Source organism: Sinohyriopsis cumingii, unplaced genomic scaffold (assembly GCF_028554795.1).
Source record: "Sinohyriopsis cumingii isolate HCF-2022 unplaced genomic scaffold, ASM2855479v2 utg000036l, whole genome shotgun sequence".
NCBI classification, from domain to species: Eukaryota; Metazoa; Mollusca; class Bivalvia; order Unionida; family Unionidae; genus Sinohyriopsis; species Sinohyriopsis cumingii.
Genome location: NW_028315863.1, coordinates 1,227,402 through 1,254,144, shown reverse-complemented (window position 1 = coordinate 1,254,144; position 26,743 = coordinate 1,227,402). Strand labels below are relative to the sequence as shown.

The following is a 26,743-nucleotide window of genomic DNA, read 5'->3' as shown; positions in this document are numbered from 1 at the left end:
TTTGTGTCTGTGTAAGTCTTTAGTTACCTACCACTGTTTAAGTCTGTAGTTATACTGCACTGTGTATTCAAGTCCATATTTAAATTCTGTGTATGTATGTATGTATGTATGTGTGTATGTGTGTGTGTGACTGAATTTGTTTCCTCTTCAACAGAAATTACATCAGATTAATCAAATTCAGGATAATACAAGATCATGAAAAACATCAGAAAGGTTACAAAATTAAAATAGTAGTACTGTGTAAAACAAAACATCTCAATACCTTCAATCATACGAGTATGTATGTATGTATACTCATGTAGGTAGTAAGGTAGGTATGCATATAGATAGGTAGGTAGGTATGTATGTATGTAAGTAAGTATATATGTATGTATGAATGTAATTATATATGCATGTATGGCATGTCAGAACATTACAGGCATTATAGTACCAATTAAAAGACAAGTAGTCACAGTGACTTTTATTTATCATTTGTTTGACATCAAATTTTATGAACTCTTCTCACATCAGTAATATAAGATAAAACAATACAAACTTTACAATTCTGCAGCTTGATTTATTAGCAGAAAAATAAATGACAAACTCCCTCTTCTCCCTGAATGCTAGTAAGTATATTTTATAAAGTAAATAAAGGGAGTTAACCGTATGATAACACAATAAAAATGGATTAAATAAAAATGTAGTATATACAGATGAGAAATCTGTTATGTTAATGCCATTTGCTATGTAACTATATCATACTTGAGTCTTTTTGTCCGTTCCTATGCGATAAGATTCAAACTGACATACATGAAGATTGTGCAAGCCTTCATGTTGTATAAAACTGATTAATTACTAATTACTAATCACACCATCTACATACACAGACACCTAATACTTTTTATAATTATAGTGTGGTGATTCCATCATCAACCCAAAGACCTAAACAAGAAGACATTATTGTTATGCAGTTAGTTTTGTCATTACATGTCACAGGGTTCAATTCCTTCCATATCCAGGAATACAAATAATGACTATGATCATTAAGGGTATGTGGCTTTGATTTGTAATCAGAATCAGAGAAAGAGAGGATGACCTGTCAAAATGGATTCAAGCAGGTTTGTATAGAAACATCTGCAGAAATCTTCTGAGTCAGGACTACAATTATAAAAGCAGGGGCTTTAATAAGGAACTTAAACAATCCAGGTTCTTATTATGCACACATGCAAATATATGAGCAATCCATGCATATTGCCATCAAATGAATTACCTTATATGTTCAAAAGGAGTCAAACCATACATTGATATACAGAATGTGTTCAAAAGGAGTCAAACCATACTGTGATATATAGTATGTTTTCAAAAGGAGTCAAACCATACTTTTATTTATTGGTAAGTGGTACACATAACCATATGAGGACAGTGAGAATTGTTTTTACTTGGAACTATTAATATCTGTGACAATCTCATGACTTTAAAACAAAAAATGGCTTCTGCCATGACCTTGAAGTGGAACATGCAATAAACTAAGCTCATTCTGAAATACAAAAAAAAAATTTTTTTTCAGGCAGGCAAGTAAAAATAAATTACAGTAAGGGGTAGAAGTATTATAAAAATCAGTCATGCAAGTAAAACTAAATTACAGTAATGGGGGACAAGTGTAGCAGTCTATGTATATAAGGCGACTTACGAACCAGCTTAGCTAGTCCAGACCTTTAGACAAGTGGTATGTGCACCGGACTGTGAGACAGGTTAACTAGGTCCAATTCCAGACTGCAATAGTTTGTTCTCGTCGTCTTTACACAAATGTCAGCAAACAGTAACATTAATTTTTATCCAGATTTTGTCAATTCAGTGCACCTGATAAATGTTTTCATCCCAATAAGTTGATGTGTAAACAATAAGATGTCACCAGAAAGAGCAAGGAAACAATCTTGTAATGACAGAAAAATACCATCCTGAACTTTCCTGAAAACTAATGAAAAACAGCTCCATAAAACTTAAGGCACAAATAAATAAAGGCACAAAGTTACTTACAAAATTTAAGTAATATTTTCAGGATTTTAAGAATCATAAATCTTGAAAACTGAATACACGCTGAATGAAAAGACATACTCAAGGGAATGACAGAACTATATTGTAATAAAGTTTTCACAAATATTGTCAAAGCAGATGAATACATGCAATGAAAACCTGCTAGAGCATGATGATCAGGTTTCATATAATGTCATCATCCCATGTAATGCATCATGCAACAAATCGGTTAACTCGTCCCTTTGGTTTCACAAATAAGGAGGGAGGTGTAAGAAATGGTGGCAAGCATCTGTTTTAGTGGGACAACTGCCATCTTAAATATGTATAGTAAATGAGAAATGCGATAAATACAGCAATACATAATTAATATTTGATTTTAAGAAGAGGCCATACATGTATAAGATGAATACTGTCATTAAAGTATTGATATATATACACTGATTCTAAACCCATTACATCAATGCAGTGAATCAATGAGAACTCCATTAAAAATATCCATACAGAAACAAACGATTAGTCATCTCTGATAAGTCATCCAACCATTAATAAACTGGAAGAAATGTAGCTGGTAATTTTAAGTCATTCAGTGATTTATAAACTGGCAGAAAGGTGGTAGGTAATTTTAAGTCATCCAGTCATTTATATACTGGTAAAAATCAGGCAAGTAATTTTAAGTCATATACTGGAACACCTGAAGATAAAGACTTTGCAGTGTATGTTTTATGAATAAGAGTTATCTCTCTTTGACAAATAATGCACATTCGTCTGGATTCAGTATAACAGTTGGAAAATTAGGAAGGCTGAATGTATGAATAGTAAAAGGACATGTACTTGAGAAACCAGCTAGAAATTTAATATAAAAGAAATGCTGTATCAGATAAACATATCTTCTCTAGCGACAATGTACTAAAAGTACAACTCACTTCTGGAGATGCATCAAGCATTATTAATACATTAACTACCAGGAAAATTCTGAGTTCTGAAACATAATCATTTTCTGTGACATGTATACAAAAATAGTGCATTTGATAGTAAATTTCTAAGCACTAACGGTAAATTACAAAACAGCATACATGAAACTGTGATGAACCTGGATAACGATATATTATATTATGGAAGAAATGAAAATATAACAGTAAAAAATATTAAGTTGATTTCAACTACATCACCAAAACCTGAAGAACAGATGTACATTGAAAAACACATATACCTGAAAAAACACATACTGTACCTGGAAAATAAATATACATATAAATGGTAAAATGCATATACATGAGCAAACAACCAAAACCAGACAAAAACAAATATATCTAGAAAACCTATACCTGTATAAATGTATATGACTGAACAAACACATATACCTGGTAGTCTTAAAGACTACAAGTTTGTCTCTGAAACTTTAATCAAAATAAAGCGTAAAGAAGAATAGAGGTAGATTTTTAATACAATCATAAATATGAAGATCAGAAAATGATGATAAGGTAAATATTAATGCAATCATAATGGGAGATATTTAAGCTTCTTTCATTCAAAGAAGGCATAATGATCATGTCAACTAAAAAGAAAAATGTGCAGCATTCCTGAAAAAAAAATGTTTAATATTTATAATTTTAACATATCTGTAAAATCTGTTGTGTAAATTGCCATAAATTAACCAGAATCCTTTAAAATGGGAAGAGTAGTTTTTAACACCATATGGTTGATGCAAAATCAGGTGCCATAACAACAGAGTTTTTACACCAAACTGATGATGCAAATTCCATTACACCTAACATAGCATACTGATATACAGATTGAGAAGATGCAACTATTTTTACCTTTCTTTTGACAATGGATACTCATAAAACATTTTCTACACAAATATACTATACAATCAACATTGTATGAATATTGTTGTGCATGAAATCTTAATGTGTCATGCATTTGCACCAGAGCTGAAATCAGTTGTAAAATGCTGGAAATACACAAGAGTAAAAGTGGAGAAATTGTATAATGAATAAAAAATACTACAAATGATAAAAGTGTAAAATGAAAACATAAATAAAATGGCATTACAGTAGAGGGGTACATTATTGAGTTGCATGAACAAAACCATTACATGTGAATGTTGCAGTTTTTGTTGTTAACACCACTTCTCAGTGAAACATAGGCTAGTATAACTAGTTGAAGTTGAACTTGAGAAATCCCATGTAAGAACCACTGACCCATGGGAAGCTACTGACAGCTTTCTCTCATATTACTTGAACCCATGTAGACAGAGGTAAGATGGTAGTGATCAGTAAAGACAAGCACTTTAGACCACTTCGCCACATAGGGCCCCACACATGAATGTAATTATTGTACAGTGTTGATACACAAATCGTACTCAGAATTTGACATTTACCTTAAGGACATAAAATGTACTACTTTCAGCACTGCCACAAACTGGTCATTTTTATTATGGAAATATATGTCCTTTTGAAACATCATCCATGTCTAAAAACTGACATAGGAATATTCAATTTAAATTTGTCCAAAATGTATTTCTGTATTGTTTTCTATATTTTTGGTTCATGCCACTTTGCTAAATATTTGTCTCTATTTATGATCCTATTTTCCTCTCTATCCCATGAAATGGTGAATTATATGTCCACAAAGTCTTAATGGTCCTCTATGTTGATAACCTCAGTCTTAATAATTCTCTATGTGTATAACCTGTCTTAATAATCCTATATGTGGATAACCCCAGTCTTGATAATCATCTATGTAGATAACCTCAGTCTTTAAAATCCTCTATGTGGAAAACGCGAGTCCTAATAATCCTCTATGTGGATATCCCCAGTCTTAATAGTCCTCTATGTTGATAACCACAGTGTTAATAGTCCATCTATGTGGATAACAACAGTCTTGATAGTCCTCTATGTAGATAACCTTAGCCTTAATAGTCCTCTATGTGGATAACCACATTCTTAATAGTCCTTCTATGTGAATAACCAGTCTTAATAGTCCTCTATGTGGATAACCAGTCTTAATAGTCCCTCTATGTTGATAACCTCTGTGTAAATAGTCCTGTACAGAGGTAACAAGTCTTAATTGTCCTCTATGTGGATAACAAGTCTTAATAGTCCCTCTGTGTTTATAACCCAGTCTTAATAGTTCTACATGTGGATAACCCCAGTTGTAATAGTCCTACATGTGAATAATCCCAATCTTAATAGTCCTACTTGCAGAAAACCCAAGTCTTAATAGTCCTACATGTGGATAACCCCAATCTTAATAGTCCTACTTGCAGAAAACCCACGTCTTAATAGTCCTAAATGTGGATAACCCGTCCTAATAGTCCTACATGTGAATAACCCCAGTCTTAATAGTCCTACATCTGAATAATCCCAGTCTTAATAGTCCTACATGTTGATAACTCCAGTCCTAAGTCTTCTATGTAGATATCCCCAGTCTTAATAGTCCTACATGTTGATAACCACAGCCTTAATAGTCCTATGTGTGGATAATCCCAGTCTTAATAGTCCTTCATTTGGATAACCCAAGTCTTAATAGTCTTCTATGTGGATATCCCCAGTCTTAATAGTCCAACATGTGGATAACCAGTCTTAATAGTCCTACAAGTGAATAACCCCAGTCTTAATAAGCCAATATTTGGATAACCACAGTCTTAATAGTCCTAGATGTGGATAACCCCAGTCATAATATTCATATATGTGGATAACCAGACTTTTAGTAGTCATACATGTGAATAACCAGTCTTAATAGTCCTACATGTGGATAACCTCAGTCTTAACAGTCCTATATGTGGATAACCCCAGTCTTAATAGTACTGTATGTAAATAACCACATTTTTGTGCAGAAATGACAATTTTTCTTCAGCTACAGTGACCATGACCACTGATCTTTTGGCTCCAAAATAAATATTCATTTCGTTATCCACAATGTTTAGCTTAGGTCTAAAATGTAGAACTAATTTTGTTTGCTGCATAGAATGAATGTTTTTCTCTTTCAGTCAAGGTGACCTTGTCATTTGACTTCAAAATTCACCAAGCAACCATTGCATGTTAATGAAGTGAGGTGACCTTTGCATATTAATGAGGAAACCTTTGCATAGTCATGACAAGATCTTGCATAAGATGACTATTTTTTAATATTAATTTGCTTGTATGTGGTAATCAAGCTTAATTTCACAAAGATACAGGACATATACGTGAGATCCTAGCATATCACTGACATTGTAAATAAACTTAATTTTACCAAGATGTAGCACATGTATGTGAGATCTTAGCATATCAAGTGACATGTTTAAATACACTTAATTTCAGCAAGATATGAAATATATATGCAAGACCTTGGCATATCACTGACAAAGTAAATAAGTTCACAAATATGATCCTTACGTTCGATTGGCTTTGCTTTAAAGTGCTCTAGAAACTTTATATTTGATGAGATTTTGATGGAGCTTGTTAAACAGTCTTATATGAGTTTGACAAAGGTTGGCAAAGAGAAAGCAAATCATAGCTCCTGTTCAACTGTAAATAACCTTATTCCATTGACAAAGCACAAGTATTGCTCATACACATCATTGACACTAAGCAGAGTAGCAAGACTGCCTCAAGTTTAAGAATCAAGAAGGAAGCTTCATTCAAACATTCATAAGGGGGCTTTTGATAATGCCTAAGGAACACATGAAAGGTTCCATCTAGGCATCAATATGAGAGACTGTGGTCTCTGAAGCTGAAAAATACCCGAGATCAGAAACCTAAAGTGTTAGAAGAGTCTGCCCTGCAACCATTAATAGCAGAAGCATATCATTCTTTCCTAACAAAAAGAATGTATGCATATGCATTAAAAGGGAGACAACAAAGATCAAAACATTTCTAGCTGTACCAATTACAGAAGATTATTCACTCAGCATTGTAAACTCTGGAGGTTGATTTATCTGAAATAGCTTGTACTATGCAGTAGGCAACCTGACTTGAAAATACCCTAGTAGATTGATCATTTGAAATGAGCAAAGGTGGAAAATCTGTGTATTGTTGCATAGGAAACAACCTATATTGCAATGACAGATCCCTAGCTCAATGTTAATCTCCTGGGCTCATCTACCAATACATCCTGTAGATCAAGACTCCATGGCCACTGGGAGCAGATGAGAAGGGGGAAGGAGTTACTAGGATGAGCCAAAACTTGAATATCATGACCTGGTGGAGAACCTGCAGATTTCTTTCTAAAGGTTGGAAGGAGTAAGCATACAGGCAATCACAATTCAGACTGAAAATATCTGTAGCCCAGATTATATGACAAGGCACTGGTGATACATAAAGAGGGAGCTAGTTGTTCATTCTCATAGCTAACACATCCACTAGCGGTCTTCCCAGAACTGACTTTGCATGGACTATTCTATGAGAACCACATGTCCCCATCTGGACAGTATGTCCACCAGGATATTCCTTTTGCCTGTGCTGTGGTGGACCTTGATAGTGATATTATCCAAGACTCCATGGGATGCAGAGTGGCAAAGTGGTCTAAAGTGCTCACCGTTATGGATCACTGCCATTTCACCTCTGTCTGCGTGAGTTAGAGTCTGAGGTTCGGCTAACGTGGGTACGTGAGAAAGCCTGCCAATAGCTTCTCATGAGTCGTTGGTTCTTTCTGGAGTTTTCCAGGGTTCTTCCTCCACCAATTATACTGGCCACCATGTATAGTCTATCTTGTTCTGAAAAAGGTGTAAACCCTACAAGAACAACAACAACAAGACTCCACATCTCTGATTCTATGTGACTAGTTGTATGCACACCTTCATTGGTTCCTGAGGCTGGTTACAACTAACATGAGTCCATTGCAATCATAGCATACCAGTGCCATATGAGGCTTGATACACCCCTGGAGGGATGGAAACACTGCGATCATTTCTAGGTTGTTAATAAGATAGATCACATCTTCCTAAGATCACAATCCCTAAAGGGCTACCACATGGACCCCAGATGTACACCCCAATATGAGTGTATTGCATCTAAATGGAGAAATGATATGGGTTCAGGAGTGTGGATCTAAATTCCATTAGCATCCTTAGGTGACATAAAATGGTACCCAGGGAATCTGAGCTGATAATAAATGCATGTGTAGTCTCCAGCTTGCTATCAGCAAGAACTAGAGAGGGTGTAAATTAAGTTTCCCTAATATTAATATGGGGCAAAATGAAGACAAGCATTGCTTCGCTGAGCAAGGTGCAAAATCCTTACAAATTGGAAGAAAAATATATTGAAACACTTAAATGATGAAGGGATTGGAAGAAACTAAGTCAATATGACAAGGGCAATATTGAACAAAAATACATTTATCAACATTGAAGTTTTAAATGGGTTGGAGCCTGTTGACCTGTGAACTTTTACCATCAATTCAAGCATAAAGACAATGGTATGTCAGCTATGACTAATGAGCTGGACTGGGATCATGTTCTTTTCGATTCTGGGTGTCTAATTACTAATTGGAGGGGGATATTAGTCTAGATTGAGGCCTTATCCCAGAAAAGAAAGCAAAGCAATAATAGCAGTGACATTGTGTCACATACTAGCAACACATTCTGTGCCAATGTGAAGGTTATAGAAAATAAAAATATAATTTCATGATCTCAATCCCTGTACATATATGACTTATAAACCAATTATGATACTTTTATGAAACTTGGTCCTTTTGTTTACCCTGACTTTATATCATCTAACATTGGCACAGAACATGCATGTGTAGTCTCCAGCTTGTTCACAAAATGGGATTATATAAGTTGGCAGCTTGTCTACTTATCTAGGCTGTCATGTTTTAACTAGAATATTGCATCATTCTTAAGTGCAAATGTTGGAACCTTCACTGTAGGAACTGCCATATTTGATGACTTGATGAAGCAGTTGCTTCAGTCTTCATTGTTAGTGCAGCAGTTGCTAAAGACTTAGTTGTAGATACAATCTTGCTTGTTGATGTAGTTGTTGGAACCTTGGTTTTTAGTAGAAGTTCTTGGAACATTTTCTGTAAGTGCAACAGTTGTTGCAGTCCGACTTGTGAGCAGAGCACATGTTGGAAACTTGGTTGTTGTCACAGCACGCGTTTTTGAACCCTGGTTGTTGGCACAGCACATGTTGAAACCTTGGTTGTTGGAGTCAAGGTTGTTAGAAAAGCAGTTGTTGGGAGCTTGACTGTTGGCACATGTGCTGGAACCTTGGTTGTTGGCACAGAACATTTTATAACCTTAGTTGTTGGCAAAGCAGTTGTTGGAACCTTGGTTGTTGGCACAGCATGTGCTGGAAACCTTAGTTGTTGGTACAGCAAATTTTGGAGCCAAGGTTGTAACCAGAGCAGTTATTGGGAGCTAGACTGTTGACACAGTACATGTTGGAACCTTGGTTGTTGGCACAGCACATGTTGAAACCTAGGTTGTTGGCAGATTAGTTGTTGTAACATTGGCTGTTGGCACAGCACATTGTGGAACCTTGGTTGTTGCTAGATCAGTTGTTGGAACCTTGGTTGTTGGCACAGCACATGTTGGAACCTTAGTTGTTGGCAAGCAGATGTAGGAACCTTGGATGTTGTTACACATAGTGTTGGAACCTTGGTTGATGGCACAGTATGTGTTGGAACCTTGGTTGTTGGCACAGCATGTGTTGGAACCTTGTTTATTGGCACAGTATGTGCATGAACCTTAGTTGTTGGTACAGCAAATTTTGGAGACAAGGTTGTTACTAAAGCTGATATTGGGAGCTTGACTGTTGGCACAGTACATGTTGGAACCTCGATTGTTGGCAGAGTAGTTGTTGGAACCTAGGTTGTTGGCACAGCACATGTTGGAACCTTGGTTGTTGGCAGAGTAGCTGTTGGAACATTGGCTGTTGGCACAGCATATGTTGGAACCTTGGTTGTTGGCAAAGCAGTTGTTGGAACCTTTGTTGTTGGCAGAGCATGTGTTGGAACCTAGGTTGTTGGCACAGTGCGTGTTGGAACCTAGGTTGTTGGCACAGCACATGTTGGAAGCTTGGTTGTTGGCAGAGTTGTTGTTGGAACCTTGGTTGTTGGCATAGCACATGTTGGAGCCTTGGTTATTAGTAGAGCATGTGTTGGAACCTTGGTTGTTGGTATGGCACATGTTAGAACCTTGGTTGCTATCAGAGCAGTTGTTGGGACCATGACTGTTGACACAGCACATGCTGGAACCTTGGTTGTTGGCACATCACTTGTCGGAACCTTGGTTGTTGGCAAAGCAGTTGTTGGAACCTTGGTTAGTGGCACAGCACATGTTTGAAACTTGGAACGTTGGAACCTTGATTGTTGGCACAGGATGTGTTCGAACCTTGGTTGTTGGTGCAGCATGTGTTGGAACCTAGGTTGTTGGTACAGCACATGTTGGAAGCTTGGCTGTTGGCACAGGATGTGTTGGAACCTAAGTTGTCATCACAGCAGTTGTTTGAACATTAGCTGTATGAACTGTAGTTGTATCATCGGTTATTGGCACTGCAGTCATAGCATCAGATACTTTGTGTGCAGTAGTTATTGGAGTCTTTGTTGTTAGTACAGTACCTGTTGGAGTCTAACATTTTAGTGCAGCAGTTGTTGCAGCCTTTGTTTTGAATGCAACATTTGTAAAAGCATTGGTTGTAGACACGGCAAACTGAAACCATGGTTGTTGACACTGCAACAGTTGGAGATTTACTTGTTCATGCAGAAGTTATTGTAACTCTGGTTGTTGGAGATCAGTTCTTGAATGCTTGATTAGTGCAGCAGTTGTTGCAGTCCAAGGTGCATGTACATCGATTGTTGCAGCCTTGTCTGTACATACAGCAGTTGTTGCAGTTTTGTTGCTGGAGACTTGGCTTTAGTTGCAGCAGTTGTTCAAAATATGGTTGCTGGAGTTGCTGTTATCTAAGCATTGGTTTCGTTACACATGCATCATTTGTAAATACCTTGGTTGTATGTGCAGCAATTGCTGCAGCCATGATTGTTGATAATTCAGTTGTTGGAGCCTTAGTTGTTGGTGTTGCAGTTACTGCAATCATGATGATGAAGCTGTTGTTGAAACCTTAGCTGTAGATGCAGCAGGTGCTATCGTCATGGTTGAAGGTGCTCCATTTCTTGACTCATGTTTTCAGTGCAGTATTCATTAAAGTCTTGGATGTTGGTGCTGCAGTGCTTGTTGGTGCCTTGCTTGAATATATGTTTGTACCTGTGTATTTATCAGGTTTATGGAACATCAACACTATAATGGCTATATTGTGCTGATTATAATAGAACTATCAAATATGTAAACATACTGAATTCAAGACAAACTTTGGGAAGATAACTCATTCACATAAATGTCAACATGAAATAATACATGAAAAAATATTAAAGTTACATATGTTACAATTGTGTAAATTGTGCATGAAGCAAAATGTAATGATAAGAAAGGGTGTAGTCCTTAAAGTAAAGGGTCAAAATTTGTCAGGTAAAGCACATTCCCTCAAAGAATCCATGATTGTTATGGTGGTAATATTAAAAAAAAATTCTACAGTTCACATTAAATAACATGCCTTGGACTGTTTTGCATTGATAGCTGAAACCTCCATTGAGGGTGCAGCAGTTGCTTGTGACTTTTTTGTTGATGGAACAACTGTTGAAGCTTTGATTGCAGACGCCAGGGGTTTGGGTGATTGAGTTATTTGCACTGTAGTTGTGGGTGCAGCAGTTACTAGTGATTTTGTCACTGGTGCAGTAGTTGTTGAACCTTTAGCTGTTGATGTCTGGACTTTTACAGACGGAGTTGTTTTTTCTGTAGTTGTGGGTGCGGCAGTTGCTAGTGCTTTTGTCACTGATACAGCAGGTGTTGAAGGTTTGGTTGTTGATGTCTGGACTTTTGGAGAATGAGTTGTTTCTTCTATAGGTGTGTGTGCAGCGGTTTCTACAGCTTTTGCCTTTTGTGCAGCAGGTGTTGAAAATGTGGCTGCTGATGTCTGGAATTTTGGAGACTCAGTTGTTTTTTCTACAGTTGTGGGTGAAGCAGTTAGTATTGCTTTTGTTGTTGATGCAGTAGTTGTTGATGTTTTGGTTGTTGATGTCTGGACATTAGGCAAATGAGTTGTTTGTGCCACATATGTGGTTGCAACTGGTGTTTGTGGTCTTCTTTTCACTTCAAAAGTTGATAAAGCTGAAAGAGAAAACATTTAAGGTTATGTCATAAAATATAAATATTATTAAAATTAAAATACTAGGGTTGAATGATTACATAACTTGAATGCCAATCAATTTTACATTCTGTTGGAGGGCATGTGAGAAAGCTTGCCAGTAGCTTCTCGTGGGTCGGTGGTTCTTTCCGGGGTTTTCCGGGTTCTTCCTCCACCATTAATACTGGCCGCCATGTATAGCCTATCGTGCTGAAAAATGGCGTTAAACCCCACAACAACAACAACAATAACAACATTCTGTTGGAACTAGTGTTCAGTCAAATTGTTGCTAAAAAGTGTGTAAAATTGCATATACTGGGTACATAGTGAATGCCTGAGATCAATATTATGCACATAAGGATGCCTTTTGTTACTAATGAGTACATACTGATGCCTCTGATCAATAATGAGTACATATGTATGCATATGGGTAATGCCAATATGGATGCCTATAGTCAACATTAAGTAAAACTGGATGCATGTAGTCATTATCGAGTACATATGGATGCATGTAGCCATTATCGAATACATATGGATGCATGTAGTTATTACTGGAGGCATAAAAATGTATATACTCTACAGTAACATTGCAATCTAATCATCATGCATCTAATAACATGATCAAGGCAAACTCAGTATCCAGTTTTATTAAGAATGAAAGTCATGCATCAAACAGCATGAACAAGGCAAACTCAGTATCCAGTTTTATCAAGAATGAAAGTCATGCATCAAACAACATGATCAAGGCATACTCAGTATCCAGTTTTATCAAGGAAAAACATCATGCATCACACAACATGATCAAGGCATAGTCAGTATCCAGTTTTATCAAGGATGAACATCGTGCATAAAAAACATCATTAAGGGAAATTTGGTATCCAGTTTTATCGAGGATGAACATCATGCATCAAATACAGTATCTGTCTGTATAATGGATGAAAATTATGTATCAAATAACATGATCAATGCATCCTCAGTATCCAGTTATATCAAGGATGAACATCACCATTGGTAACTTTATATAATCTGAAGTCAACTGTCAATAGAACATGTCAGTTAATTATTTCCCATGTTTTGGTGAGTTGCTGTAATGATTGAGATAAATTTATATGGATCATAGTTGGTCAAGATGTTCATGTAACGATAGAGATATATTTATATGAACCATGCTTGGTCAATGTGTTGCTGTAACAACATAATTGTACTTGTATGGATCATAGCTCACCAATATGTTGATGAAACAATAGAGATATACTTATATGGACCATAGTCAGTCAATCTGTTGCTGTAACAATAGAGATGTTCTTATATGGATCAAAGTTCATAAATGTGTTGCTCTCATAAGAGAGATGTCCTTATATGGACCATTACTGGTCACTGTGTTCCTGAAACAATAGCTAAATACACTGAATGATGATGTTAAAGCAAGACGTGAGACAGTTTCTAAGCAATTATTCTATGTTTTCTTGTTCTAATTTTAGTATTGGTGGACTTATCTCAATGTGGCAAATCAGCATTTGTACATGCCTTTTATGGCAGTACACTTTTGTCAAGTTAAGTAAAATCAATGTGAGTGCTTTTTCAGAACAAAAAGCATGACATGTTTTTGTCATAATTAAAATAAGACAATACCATATGAAATCATTTGAATAAGGTCAGGATGCTTTATATAACACTATGCTGTCTGTTTTTTTTTCAGAAGTCATATTGTCTAATATTTGGTAATGACAGCCATGTCAAATAGCAGATTGTCATTATTTGTACAAGACAGAAAGTCACCTATGCCAAAACGCTGTCTGGCAGGTTTAGCTAAAACTGGTTTAGTGTATTTTGATTTAAAAGTAGTTGAAAATAGCAACTGAGGACAGATAAATAATACTTTTGCATTTTGGTTGGTTTTAATGGCACTTTAAACATATTATTGGTTATATTAAGCTGAGAAAACTGGAGCTAACTGACTTTCCCAAAGACAGGCAAATCAAACTGGATCGTCCTTGTTATGTACTGAACCTGTGACCCTCACATTATTTATCTAATTCTATACAAACTTAGCTTCCATGGCTTCCCAGATGCATCATGCAAGAAGTATAATGAATGCAAAACCATGCCGTAAGCTCATTTCGATACACAGTCTGGGGAGCAAACAAGGGGTTCAACTTGGCCCCATATTACTCACTTGGATCGTTGATATGTCAATTTGCGACTGTGATCTCACACACAAAATGAAACTGTACAATGGAAGGAAAAGCTTGGAGCATATAGTTGCTAAATCATGTATAAGAGATCACTTTCTCTGCATAATTGTATAATAATAATAATAATGAGGACTTTGTATAGCGCCTAATCTTTAGAAGCTCTAAGCGCTTTACAACATTAGACAACACCAATAAGATAAAAAACATATATTATGAAATGAATACAAAAACAAACACCAGTAAATTAGAAAACATAAAAAACATGCTGATAATATTTAAGGTAGGACACATTATTAGGTCTTTAAGTTTGTTCTTGCAGTCGAAATAAGTGATTTTTGAGAGCAGTCTTGAATGGGATCAATGTGTCTTTGTGTCTAAGTTCAGTGGGCAATTCATTCCACGTTGCTGGGGCCTGGTATGCAAAAGAATGCTGTCCATATGACTCTGTTTTCATAGTGGGAATAATGAGCATACGATTATCAGAAGAGGAGCGTAAGTATCTTGCTGGTGTGTTCACATGGGTGAGGTCGGATAGGTATGTTGGACTAGAGTCCGACAGTGAAACGTAGCACAGAGAACAAATTTTGTGTTTTATTCTGGATCGAATGGACAGCCAGTGTATGGTACAGAGCAGCGGGGAGGTGTGCTCTGATCGTGATACTCTAAGTATGATCCGAGCAGCTGTGTTTTGAACTTTTTGAAGTTTTTGGAGTAGATATTGAGATGAACCAGACATAATTGAGTTACAATAGTCGAGTCCTGAAAGTACTAATGAACACACAAGTGTTTTAGTGGCATCAACTGAGAGATATTTGCGAATGGAGCTGATGCATCTCAGCTCAAGATATGCAGCCTTGCATATGTTCATGACATGTTGGTGCAATGCGAGAGTACTGTCCAGAGTAACACATAGGTTTTGTACTGATTGTGTGAATTTAATGTTGGTGTTGCTGATATTTCTTGTTTGAGGTAAAGGATGTGAATGAGAAAGTCTTTGTGCTGTGATCAGAATGGTCTCAGTTTTATCATCATTCATTTGCAGCTTGTAACATGTCATCCATGATTTTACATCAGAAATAAACCTCTCTACACCTTGGGTGGCTAGATTTGTATATTTGGGTGTCATCAGCGTACAATTGGTGAGACACTGGATGATGATCTATGACACTTGGGAGCAACTGAGTGTATAGAATGAACAGAACAGGTCCAAAAACAGACCCCTTGGAACACCACAACATAGATCAACTGGGCTGGAGTGTATTCCATTTGCAGATACAATTTGTGTCCTTTTGACCAAGTAGGACTTGAACCACAGTAAGGATGTATCATGAATGCCAAATACATTGCTAAAAAGACTTCAGATGAGACACAAGCTGGGATAGAACAACCTTTTCTAAGATTTTTTATATGAATGGGAGATTAGAAACTGGGCAGTAGTTCTTTAAATCGTTATGGCCTAGTATTGGTTTCTTCAGCAGAGGCTTTACAATGGCAGTTTTGAAACATGATGGGAATTCCCCTGATGAGAGAGAGGTATTGATAACATCAGTTAGTGAAGGCAACACTGGATCTAAGCACTCGAGCGGCAGTGATGTTGGAATTGGATCAACTTCACGTGACTTTGGTGCACTCTTCATCACGATTGTACTTACGAAATCCATAGAGACAGGTTCAAATGCTGCTAATGGTTGCCACTGAAATTCTGTATCCCATCTGTATGGTGACTACCAGTCAATTGAAATTGTGGTGAGCTTATCTCTAATGTTTTGTACTTTGTCACGGAAGAAATATGCAAACATGTCCGGAAGATCGATTGGAGAGAAGGTAGTTGGAAGTGGTGTAGATTCGTTCCTTGACATTAGCTTGTTAGTAATCTCGAAGAGCTCTTTGCAGCTGGAACTTTCCATGATCTTAGTAGTGTAGTGGGCTGATTTTGCTGCATGGACTATATCTGTGACATTCTTCTTAGCGGCTTCATAGATTTGCTTATGAATAATGAGTCTGGTGGAAAGCCAAAGCCTCTCAGCTTTATGGCAGTCTCTTTTAGCAGTGCAAAGCTGGTCCCTAACACTGCTATACCGTGGAGAACACTTTTGAATTGATACTGTGCACTTGGTAGCCGGGGCATGTTTGTCGCGCAATGAACGCAGGCAGTTAATGAGTTGTTCTGCTGTAGAAGGTAAGCAAGTTGTTAGGTTTGCTTGGATGTCATGCATTAGTTTGGTTCTATTTATCATACGGAGGTTTCTCTTAGTAGCAGATAAAGGTAGAGGGTTAGGGACTGATACGTCAAGATGGCATATAATGCAGAGGTGAACTGATGCAAGGTCATGGGATACCAGGGAGGACCGTAGAATGTTATCATCAGGTCTATGAAGAATCCAGTCTAGAATGTGACCAAGTTTATGGGTGGATTGGTCAACTTTCTGTTTGAGGTTGAAAACATTAATGGAATCTAGGAGTTTTGATGTGTTTGGGTTTCCGGGACAGTCAAAGTGAAAGTTGAAATCTCCAAGAATAATCAGGTTGCCACCTATAGAATTCCATACTCCAGGAGATTCGGAAACTGCTCCAAAAAGAGAGATTCAGTCAGCTTGTTTTTTCTACTAGGAGGAGGCGGTATAGGCAAACAAAATGGACTGACCTTTGCATCCTCGCTGGATATCTCCTGACCATGGAACATTGCCGTAATTCATAATTTGGAAACTGTTCATAGCTCTACAATTAAAATTATATACTCTAAGTTGACATGAGCAGTTACTAAAGAAATCTTTGCTCTGTACTTATTTTAGCAATGATAACCATACTAGTGGATGGATTTGCATTATTTTAACAAATCTGATAGACATGTATACCAGTATCCATTCTGTCAAATTTAGTTGAGTTGTATTGAGTGGATTTTAGGTTAATGTCATTTCAAGGCTTTCAGTTTTTCTCAACACTGCTTTTTGGCAGATAGGCACTGTAGACAAAATCCTAATGTATTTCATGAATCCTAATGTATTTCATGCCAGTATCTCTTAACTGACATTTTGGTCAAATTCTATTGAGTATTATTTGCATAGTTGTTTAAAGGTTTTTGATTGTAATTGTGATTGTAAATTAATATCCATCAAACAACCTGAACGAGCTTCACACGAGTATCTCTTAATTGACATGTAAGTCAAATTCTACTGAGTGGCATTTTAGTAGATGTTTAAAAGATTTGTATTGTAATTGTGGTTGTGAATTCAAATCCACCAAACAATCTAGTTGTTTAAAGGTTTTGTATTGTAATTGTGATTGTGAATTCAAATCCATCAAACAATCTGAACAAGCTTCATTCCATGGCAGTGTTCCTCAAATCTGGTCAAATTCTTTAAAGTCATTTTGAGACAAAGCTATAAACAGCAACTGTGAATAAAGGTTGATGAATGATGCATGCAAGACCATACCATGAGCACTCTTGGCATTTCAGTCAGATGAGCTAAAAACCAACCTGTGCCCTGATGTTTTCCTTTGATTTCTGCTGCCCGTTTTGCCTCCTCTTCCTCCAGCATTTCTTTTAAGTCAGCTTGTTTGGCCAGGACCAGACATTCTTTAAACCGTTTATAGGTACGGCGGCTTCTTTTTTGGACCAGTTGTATGAGTATTGATATGGAATCAGATGTTGTTTTCTGCTCCTATAAAATCATACAAAAGAAACAGTGTTAAATGATATGATGTGAGATATTATCCATTGTTTCTATACAATTATACCAAGGAAACAGTGTTTAATGATGTCAGATATTATTCTTTGTTCCTATACAATCTTAAAGAGGAAACTGTTAAATCTTTCTCAAAATTAAGTAATTTGGGAAAGCAAGATAATATACAATTTCAAATATGCATAACCATGCCCAAGTGTCACCAACAAAACTTAAGTCTAGAATTATGATTGACTAAAATATGTTTGACCTGAAACAGACCAATCAGATTTCCTATGTCTAGACTTTTATTTTTATGTCTTCCCTGAAAAATTAGAAACAGTTTATGACCAGACAATGGCAGTGCTACCTTATGATGCCTGAAATGAAGTTAAAACTGACCAGTAGCTCACCATATTGATTGACAGCGAATACAAGGAGCAATCATGGCAGTCTGGATGATGTGTTTAAAACGTTTGAAAAACTTCGCCCAAGCCCTGAATATAACTTTACCAAGTAATTCATGCCACGTTTACATTCATCCATTTTTTTTTAAATTCTGGGAAAGTGACATTTCAACCATGCAAAGCACAATGATTGTAGGGTGATGGATTATGCATATTTTAAAATCCTGCAGATATTTTAAATGTTCATGGATTTGCTTGATCAAAACTAAGATAATGAGACACATATAGCTCATCGCAATTACACTGACAACATAGTCAAACCTATCAACTGTAGCAACCCAAGGCAAGAAGCCAAACTGTCTTTTTATGTACACAGTGTTCACTCTGTATGCAGACTCACATTTCTAGCTTGGCTATTGAACACATACCATTATTATTATTATGCCATCAATTGATGAAGTTGAATGGAATATTCATGCAATAGTATAATAAATGTTTATTGTTATTTTCTCTCCCAAAGTTATATTCTACAAGAGATTACTATATCATGCTCACTTTAATGTAACCTATATATTAAATCATTACACTGACTTTTACAACCAATAATCACTTATCTGTTTAGCTAGTGCACCATTGCAAAACACTGATTTCATTAATACCTGACAGCATACATAGACTATAAAGCAGAAAACTTACAATGTTCTGCAAACTTGCATAAATCAATTTAGGAAGAGCTGTTCACACAACACTGTTAGCATTACATGAAACAATATTTGGATTGTCTTTACATGCAAGTTTTGTATGCACTGAACCACCTTAATATGGATTGCCTTCATAGGCAAGTTTTGTGAACACTTTTGTGTGTGGGTGATTTAGATTTTTAACGTAGCTTTAAAAGGTTTCCAGTCATATCGCTAAAATGTCTGCAATGTGGCAGCTTACACTGATGTCTAGCACTGGAACATCATGCCGCAGATATGTAGTATCATGTCCCACCCAGTCATATTATCCTGACACTAGGCTGACCAGTCCTAACACTAACCTCTTAAAGTTTTTGGTATGACTCTGCCGTGGTTCGATCCCGCGACCTCCGACATCAGTGTCGGGCACTCTAACCACTTAGGCCACCAGAGCGGTATTGTAAACACTGAATAACCATAATTTGGATTGGCTTTTGTTGTTGTTGTAGGGTTTAACGCCATATTTCAGCACAAGATAGGCTATACATGGCGGCCAGTATTAATGGTGGAGGAAGAACCCGGAAAACCCTGGAAAGAACCACTGACCCATGAGAAGCTACTGGCAAGCTTTCTCACATAACCACATTAGCCGAATCCAAGACTCGAACCGACGCAGACAGAGGTGAGATGGCAGTGATCCGTAACGGTGAGCGCTTTAGACCACTTGGCCACTTGGGGCCCTTGGATTGGCTTTAGAGACAGGTTTAGTAAGAACTCAATAATAAATATTTATATATTGATTCACATGATATACCCTTATCAAATAATGCCTTCCTCATCAAATAAATCTTATATCTGCATGCATAGAGCACACTTGATATGCTCCATTGGCCACTTAAAGCACATATAAATAATTATTTGGGTACCAAACATGTTGATGCTGACTATGGCAAGCAAATGACCATTTAGCTCCCCTCCCCAAAGAAATATATGTATTTTTGGTCAGCTAACCATACCTGTTTCTCATAACCAATCCTAAAACGTTTTCCCCAATGGCACAAAAATCATAATAATAAATCACATTAACTTTATATATCTATCTATCTATATATATATATATATATATATATATATATATATATATATATATATATATATATATATAAAAAGTTTTTTAAAAAAAAGTAAAATATAAAAAATAAAAACTCAATCTGCCTACCCTAATATTAAAACCAGTGAAATAGGAAACACACATTCTTTGCCTTATATATAGTACACTTGGGGGTGGGGGTGGGGAGGGCTTGAATCAGAATGGCTGTTGTGATCATGTGACCATTGCATAAATGTAATTGTTAGGACAGGTCAGATTGTATAGCCAAATGCAAAAGGATTTAGACATGTTGATTAAAATGATGTTTTACCCAATTTACCATCATCGGTGTAGATATCCACACCGTAATATTTTACGACACTACATTTTCAAAATTTAAAATAATTTTTCAGTAGTGCATACAATATACAGAGAATGGGTAGGTACGTTTATTAAAGGGGAGGAAAAATAAAATATTCAACATGGAATGTAAACTAAGCAATGTTTACCCATATTCAAAAGAATGTAATTGTCGGACTGTGACACTGCTTTGATTATGTTGTTGATGACTGACTTAACTTAAGGTGATGTCAATAGGCAGCAATAATAGCAGCTGGCAAGTAGTTCCCTAACGAAAGTGATCAGTAGTGATGACACAAGTTTTAAATGTTCTTTTCACTGATGTTTTATTCTGCAGCAAATGCCACCTTGACATGTTCTTTTTACTGATGTTTTATTCTGCAGCAAATGCCACCTTGACAACCTGATCCCATTCATGTTTTTGCCATTGGTTGGCCAAAAAATACCATTTTGAAAGCCAAGCCATTTATTGCACATACACTTTTAAAGTTTATATCTACTGCTTTGGATTTTTTTTAAAAAAAATTGAATAGAAAGCCCCAAACAATATTTGTATGGGTTATATAACACCTTACAGAAACCAACCAGAACCAGCCTACTAAGGACCAAAAATGTTCCACCAGTACAAAACAATGTGTGGCAGAATCACAGTTGGCTATTAGTAGCTAAATGTTGAAAAAACAAATCAATAATCTGAAGAAAAAAGCAGCAATACAAAGTAACTTCTATGATCCATTCCAACACTGGACCCTGCATATTATACTAACTACAACATTAAATACATGATTTGCACAATTCTTATGTTTCGAGACAAGTAAGGGCACCTTTGTGCAACAAAGAAAAGGCAACAATATCTTGATGATGGAAAACCATCAGCAGTAAATTGAACCATAGAGTATGGTTGAGCAAAATCCGGGATAGGATTAGCAGCCTGAGATGAAGGGTCAAAAGTGGATTGGAGTGCTTTGAACTTACTTACCTTGTTGATCTTTTTTACTAATATCAAACAGTAAAACAAAAGCTTCAAGCTTATTATCTGTTTTTGTGAAAGTATTGTGCATAAATTATAATAACAACAGTCACTTCTTATCAATAAAATCAGCACGTACGATCTCTTTCTAAATTAATTTAAATATAATATAATGATGTCAGCTCCTTTTGGGTCATCTCTCCCTCCCCACCCCACCCCAAAATAAAACTCCTGGCTTACATTACATGTCAAACAATCTCTACGTACTGCTTGATATATTTAACCAGCAATGTGTTACGTCAGTGTCTGCTGGGAGACTGGTTTGTTCACACCAAGTTTATATATTTTGATACAATTAAATTGAATTTTCAAAATATGATGGGGGGATGATTTAAAGACTGGGCACATCAAGTTCTGAGTATTAATAATTTTACAAATGTCTTTCAAAACACGTTATCATAAAAATGCAGCACTTCATTGGCAGGCTCAATGTTTCTTTCAGGCAAATTAGATAACACTGTTTATTTTGGACAATCTTGATGGACAACTCACTTATTGAAAGTGAGGGGCTTGATCTGAAGTTTGAGGGGCCCTGAGCATTGAGCTAATTGATCTTTTGAACTCTGTACAGGATGTACGATTTATTATAAAAGACCTAATTTATGTAAGAATTATGTGAGGGTTCAAATGCTTTTTATTGTTTTGATAGCAGCACATGGGGAGTAGCAATATCAATAGATAATAATTCTGTGCAAAAAATACACTAATATAATAATAAAAATAATAATAAATTACACCACCGCCAATAATAATAATAATAATAATAATAATGACTTTGTTTTGGAGGGTAACAATTAGTTGCATGGAACTAATCCTCCTTTTGGCCCTCTATCATTTCTGATCAGCATGCACACCACAAACAAACAATATCCAAGTTTAAACAACAACCACCCATTAATAATAATCTAAACTGCATGCAGAATAATGACAGTGATAAGAAAATGTTTATATTGCATGATACTAAAATGGCGTTGGATAAAACATATTGATTAAATAGGGATATGTACGGATCCCCTTAAGTGACATGGATGCACATATTTTTATTTCATTTAATCACCATATTTTTATTTTGTTTAATGTTTATATTGCATGATACTAAAATGGCGTTGGACAAAACATATTGATTAAATAGGGATACACCTGATGTTATCAATTATTAAAGAAGGTTATTAACAGTTTGGGTTAAAGAAAATTTAAATGAACCAGGTGACACAAGTGATGAGTGAATTACATAGTAATTTTCACGTCAGTAATGGTCTAATACTACAAGAAACAAAACAGGGAGAAATGGAAAGAAGGAGATAAGGGGCCAGTCATAGATTGTTTGGAAGTAAAATGATGTCCTAATTAATGCCAGATTAAGACTGTAATACCTAGACATGATGATATAGTCAATAAGTGATCCCATATATAAATTATTCTTGTCTTCATTCAACTCATAGGTACTTCACTTTATTTTTCATGTTGTTATTTTCCACTTCATGGATTAGGTAGCAGTTCAATTCTTAACTTAGATAACATTTTATGATTTTATAGGTATTGTTTCCGGGAATTCTAGTTTTACTGTAACATTTTACAGTTATATATTTTTTGTTGACTTGTATTTTATTTTCAAAGATTCGTGTAATTTTCATAGCTTAGTTTTATTCTGTCAAGTGATTTCCTCATGAATCAATTCTAGCTTCTCGGTTTGCATGTAAACTATATGACATAGATTTGAAAGCAAAAAGGTCATCAGATTTGTGATGAAGGAGTTTAGGCCAAGCTCACATTACTGAGAATTAGCCATGGAAACTAAGTCAAAACAATGAATCGATTGTTACGACATTTCAGTTTTTGTTTACTGATGAATGACGCCTGTTCCTTTCACATTGAGGAACACATGGAAATCCCAGATCTGCAATGTCTGTTGACCTGTTGACAGCTGCGGTTGCAGTGAAACAGGCTTAAGTGTTTTGTACCACATTGGTTAAAAACATTGGAAGTCATGAAGAGCCTGTTCACACTTGGAGCTTGAACAGTCCTTTCATAGCAACAATATATGTAGCATGTTGACCTGATTCTGTAGCTGATTGAAGGATCAATGATCTTAACTGACTCAGAGATGGATCATCTTTATTGACTATACTATCAATGGATATTGTAAGTCGTAAAAGGCCACCATTACTTTTTAAGGTAGAGATAGCTTGGGAAAAAAAGCTAGAAAGCATCAAATCTGCTATAGACATCACGTGATCAAAGTAGACAATGCATGTGATAGTGAAAATTTACAAATAGACAAGTGAAGTGATAGAATAGCCTTCTGTAAGGGGTGTGATGGGCACTTAGCTGCTAAGAAGTCTATCTACGCTGGGATACAGTCAGAATGCAGGCATGTGCTGTGCCTATCATGTATTGTTTTGGGTTCTAAGACAGGTCGCAATAACCTCAAGATCAAAGGGGCATGGGTGCATGTAACAGAGTTGTCTTAGCTTCATAACAGTTCATTCCAAGTATGAAGAAAATCTGTCAAGTAGTTTTGGAAATATAAAGCCTAAAATTAATATAATCTTGAGTCTACTGTTGTGAAATAAATTGTCTTATTTCATAATGTTCAATTTCAAGCACGATGATAAGCTATCACGAGGTTTATGAAATATTAACAAATGAAACATCAAAAAAGAAACTAACACAAATTTGTATCACTGAAATCCAGTCCCCTCCCCCAAAGGAAATGAGTTGAGCAAGCATGTCAAAGAACTCACTGCTTTCACTGAACACAGGTAAAATGAAAACAAAAATTTGTTGTGGTACTGAACACAGATATAAGGAAAAATAATATCTGGTGAGACCACCAAAAGTATTGTTCTATAAAATCACGAAAGATCAATGATTAATAAAGGCCCAAGATGCAGTGACAGCGCCTTCATCATGGACATTGATTTTTGTAAGAGAAATTCTGTTTCAGTGTGAAATGGATTAGCTCTTTTATACCCAAACTAAACTGCCTAGAAATCGTGGCTGCCATGATACCAGAGGTACCTTCAAAAGATAGGTTTCTGGCCATTTTGCTTACCTTTAATTTAACAAAGTATAAGAAAAAAAGACATTCTTCATCTTTGACTAAGAAACAAGCAGAATGAAATATTTTGTCTGGTGTGGTACTGAATGCATGTAGAAAAAAGGCTGATGTGGCATTTAACAAAGGTAGAAGGAAAAATAAATTCTGGTGTGGCAATAAACACAGGTAGGATAACAAAATATGTCTGGTGAGGAACTGAACACAAGTAGAATGAAAAATAGTATCTGGCATGGTACTGAGCACAGGTGGGATGTAAATAACACACCTTTTTCATTGAACACAGGTAGAATGAAAACTAAAGTCTGGTGTGGTACTGAACACGTATATAATGACCAATACAGCTTGGTGTGGTACTGAACACAGGTATAATGAAAAATAAAGTCTGGTGTGGTATTGAACACATGTAGAATGAAAAATAAAGTCTGGTAAGACCACTAAAATTATTGTTATATGAAATGAATCAAAGAAAATTTAAGGCCCAAGATGCATTATTGGAATGACCTTGCTGGACTTTGATTTTCATAAAGAAAATACCTGTTTCAGAGAAAGATGGATTAGCTCTTTTATTATCAAACTTTAAAATCAACCTAGAAATTGTTGCCGTCAAGATACCAGAAGTACCAATACCAAGGAAGAAAGGTTTCTTCCCATTTTTCCCTTTTGATTTAACCAAGTATAAGAATAAAAAACACCACGTCCAATGCCTTGGTCACTTTCTACACTTTGAATATTGTCCTTCTTTGACTTGCAAGCAAACGAATGATTATAAAAATTGGGAGGAAGACAATTCAGTCATACTGAAACAGTGTTTCAGTATTACGTAATTGAAATATGTCTTTGATCCCAAAAGAAACTTTTAATAGCAGTAATACATTATCTGTTATTACTACATCAGTGACTTTTCTAACCTTGAGGGAAGCTGAAGGTTCATTAAAGGCCGTGAGTTAATAGCTACTATCAATTTTCAACTAATGCCAAAAGGATGAAACGCCATTAAAGGCAAGAATCTCTATAGAAGCCTCATTGAGAGGTCATATGATGGCTTAGACAACAACAACAAAATAACAACATAGTAATGGTTTCACCTGGGCATTGATTAGGGGGAGACTGGTCATTAGAGCTCGCAGACTATAGCACTTAATAGTTTATCCTGAACCATCATTTCTTTGAAAAGAGAAAAGAAACTCCACAGCTGTGTTGATAGAGGGGCATCATAAATCTTGTCTTCATACCTTAATGAATCTATCTGACAGATTTAACGAACTTCAATTGGTATGCATATCCAACTGTATTGGAATCTTCTCCACTCATTGTAATGATTTTTGGTGTTGTTGTTGCTAGTTAACACCATCTTACAGCATATACATGGCTGCCGTTTTATCTGGTGGAAGAACCTGGACAAATATACAGAAGAATCACCAACACACGGGAAGCTACTGGCAAGCTTTCTCACATACCAACATTGGTGAAAGCTGAGACTCAAACCCATGTGGACAGATGAAAGATGTGGGTGAGTGGTTCTTAGTGGGGCTCTCCCAGGTCTTCCTTCACCTATACCGGCAGCCAATTAGTTGCTTAAAAATGGCATTAAACCTGTAACAACAGAAACACTCGTTAGTAGGAGTGGCGAAGATACTTAGTACTGTTGGGGCTTTAATCCTATCAGTTCACTAAAACTGTTCAATAGCCTGTTGTTGCTGGGCTAACACAGGACTGACTGTTCTCTTTTCCCTCCATCCAGTGCATAGACCAGGAGTCCAGTGAAAGATGCCTAATGACATATACATGTCACCAAGCATGGGGACCTGCACCCAGTTAATTGCACCTCATCAGCAGTGGGCCTATTTTTTCAAAGGTTACTAGTTTTATAGTAGAATTTCCTTGCAAATGTCTCTTTATTTTTACTTCTTTCATTACTGCATACACAGGAACAACAGCAGAAGAAAAACGAATATCAGTGCTATAACTGCAATTGGATGCTAACTCACATGATAACAACCAGTGATAAATGTCTGTGATCCACCAACTGTAATCCAATTTAAAGTTTTGTTCCTTGGTTTGGGAAAATACATAAAT

At 36.2% G+C, this 26,743-nt stretch overlaps 2 protein-coding genes across 2 annotated transcripts in view; both read right to left on the bottom strand.

The window, feature by feature from the left end:
* Nucleotides 1-451: 451 nt before the first annotated feature.
* On the bottom strand, nt 452-17,979 carry LOC149775016 (uncharacterized). Its single transcript, XM_089944540.1, has 2 exons — nt 17,853-17,979; nt 452-12,163 (listed from the first exon to the last, which is right to left on the bottom strand). The coding sequence occupies exons 1-2, from the start codon at nt 17,911-17,913 to the stop codon at nt 11,532-11,534; spliced, it is 693 nt and encodes a 230-aa protein (XP_089800666.1). The 5' UTR covers nt 17,914-17,979; the 3' UTR covers nt 452-11,531.
* A 6,535-nt stretch (nt 17,980-24,514) lies between these two features.
* LOC149775015 (uncharacterized) overlaps nt 24,515-26,743 on the bottom strand; it is a 44,062-nt gene continuing 41,833 nt past the window's right edge. Inside the window, exon 10 of the mRNA XM_089944550.1 lies at nt 24,515-24,661. Within this exon, the coding sequence (XP_089800676.1) occupies nt 24,515-24,661 (147 nt within the window). The remainder of the gene's footprint in view (nt 24,662-26,743) is intronic.

Excerpts from the sequence above, each read along its gene's own strand:
- LOC149775016 (XM_089944540.1), bottom strand. The coding sequence starts at position 17,913 with ATGCTGGAGGAAGAGGAGGCAAAACGGGCAGCAGAAATCAAAGGAAAA. Across the intron at positions 12,164-17,852 it reads AGGAAAACATCAGGGCACAG|CTTTATCAACTTTTGAAGTG; the intron begins GTTGGTTTTTAG and ends TTTCTCTTTCAG.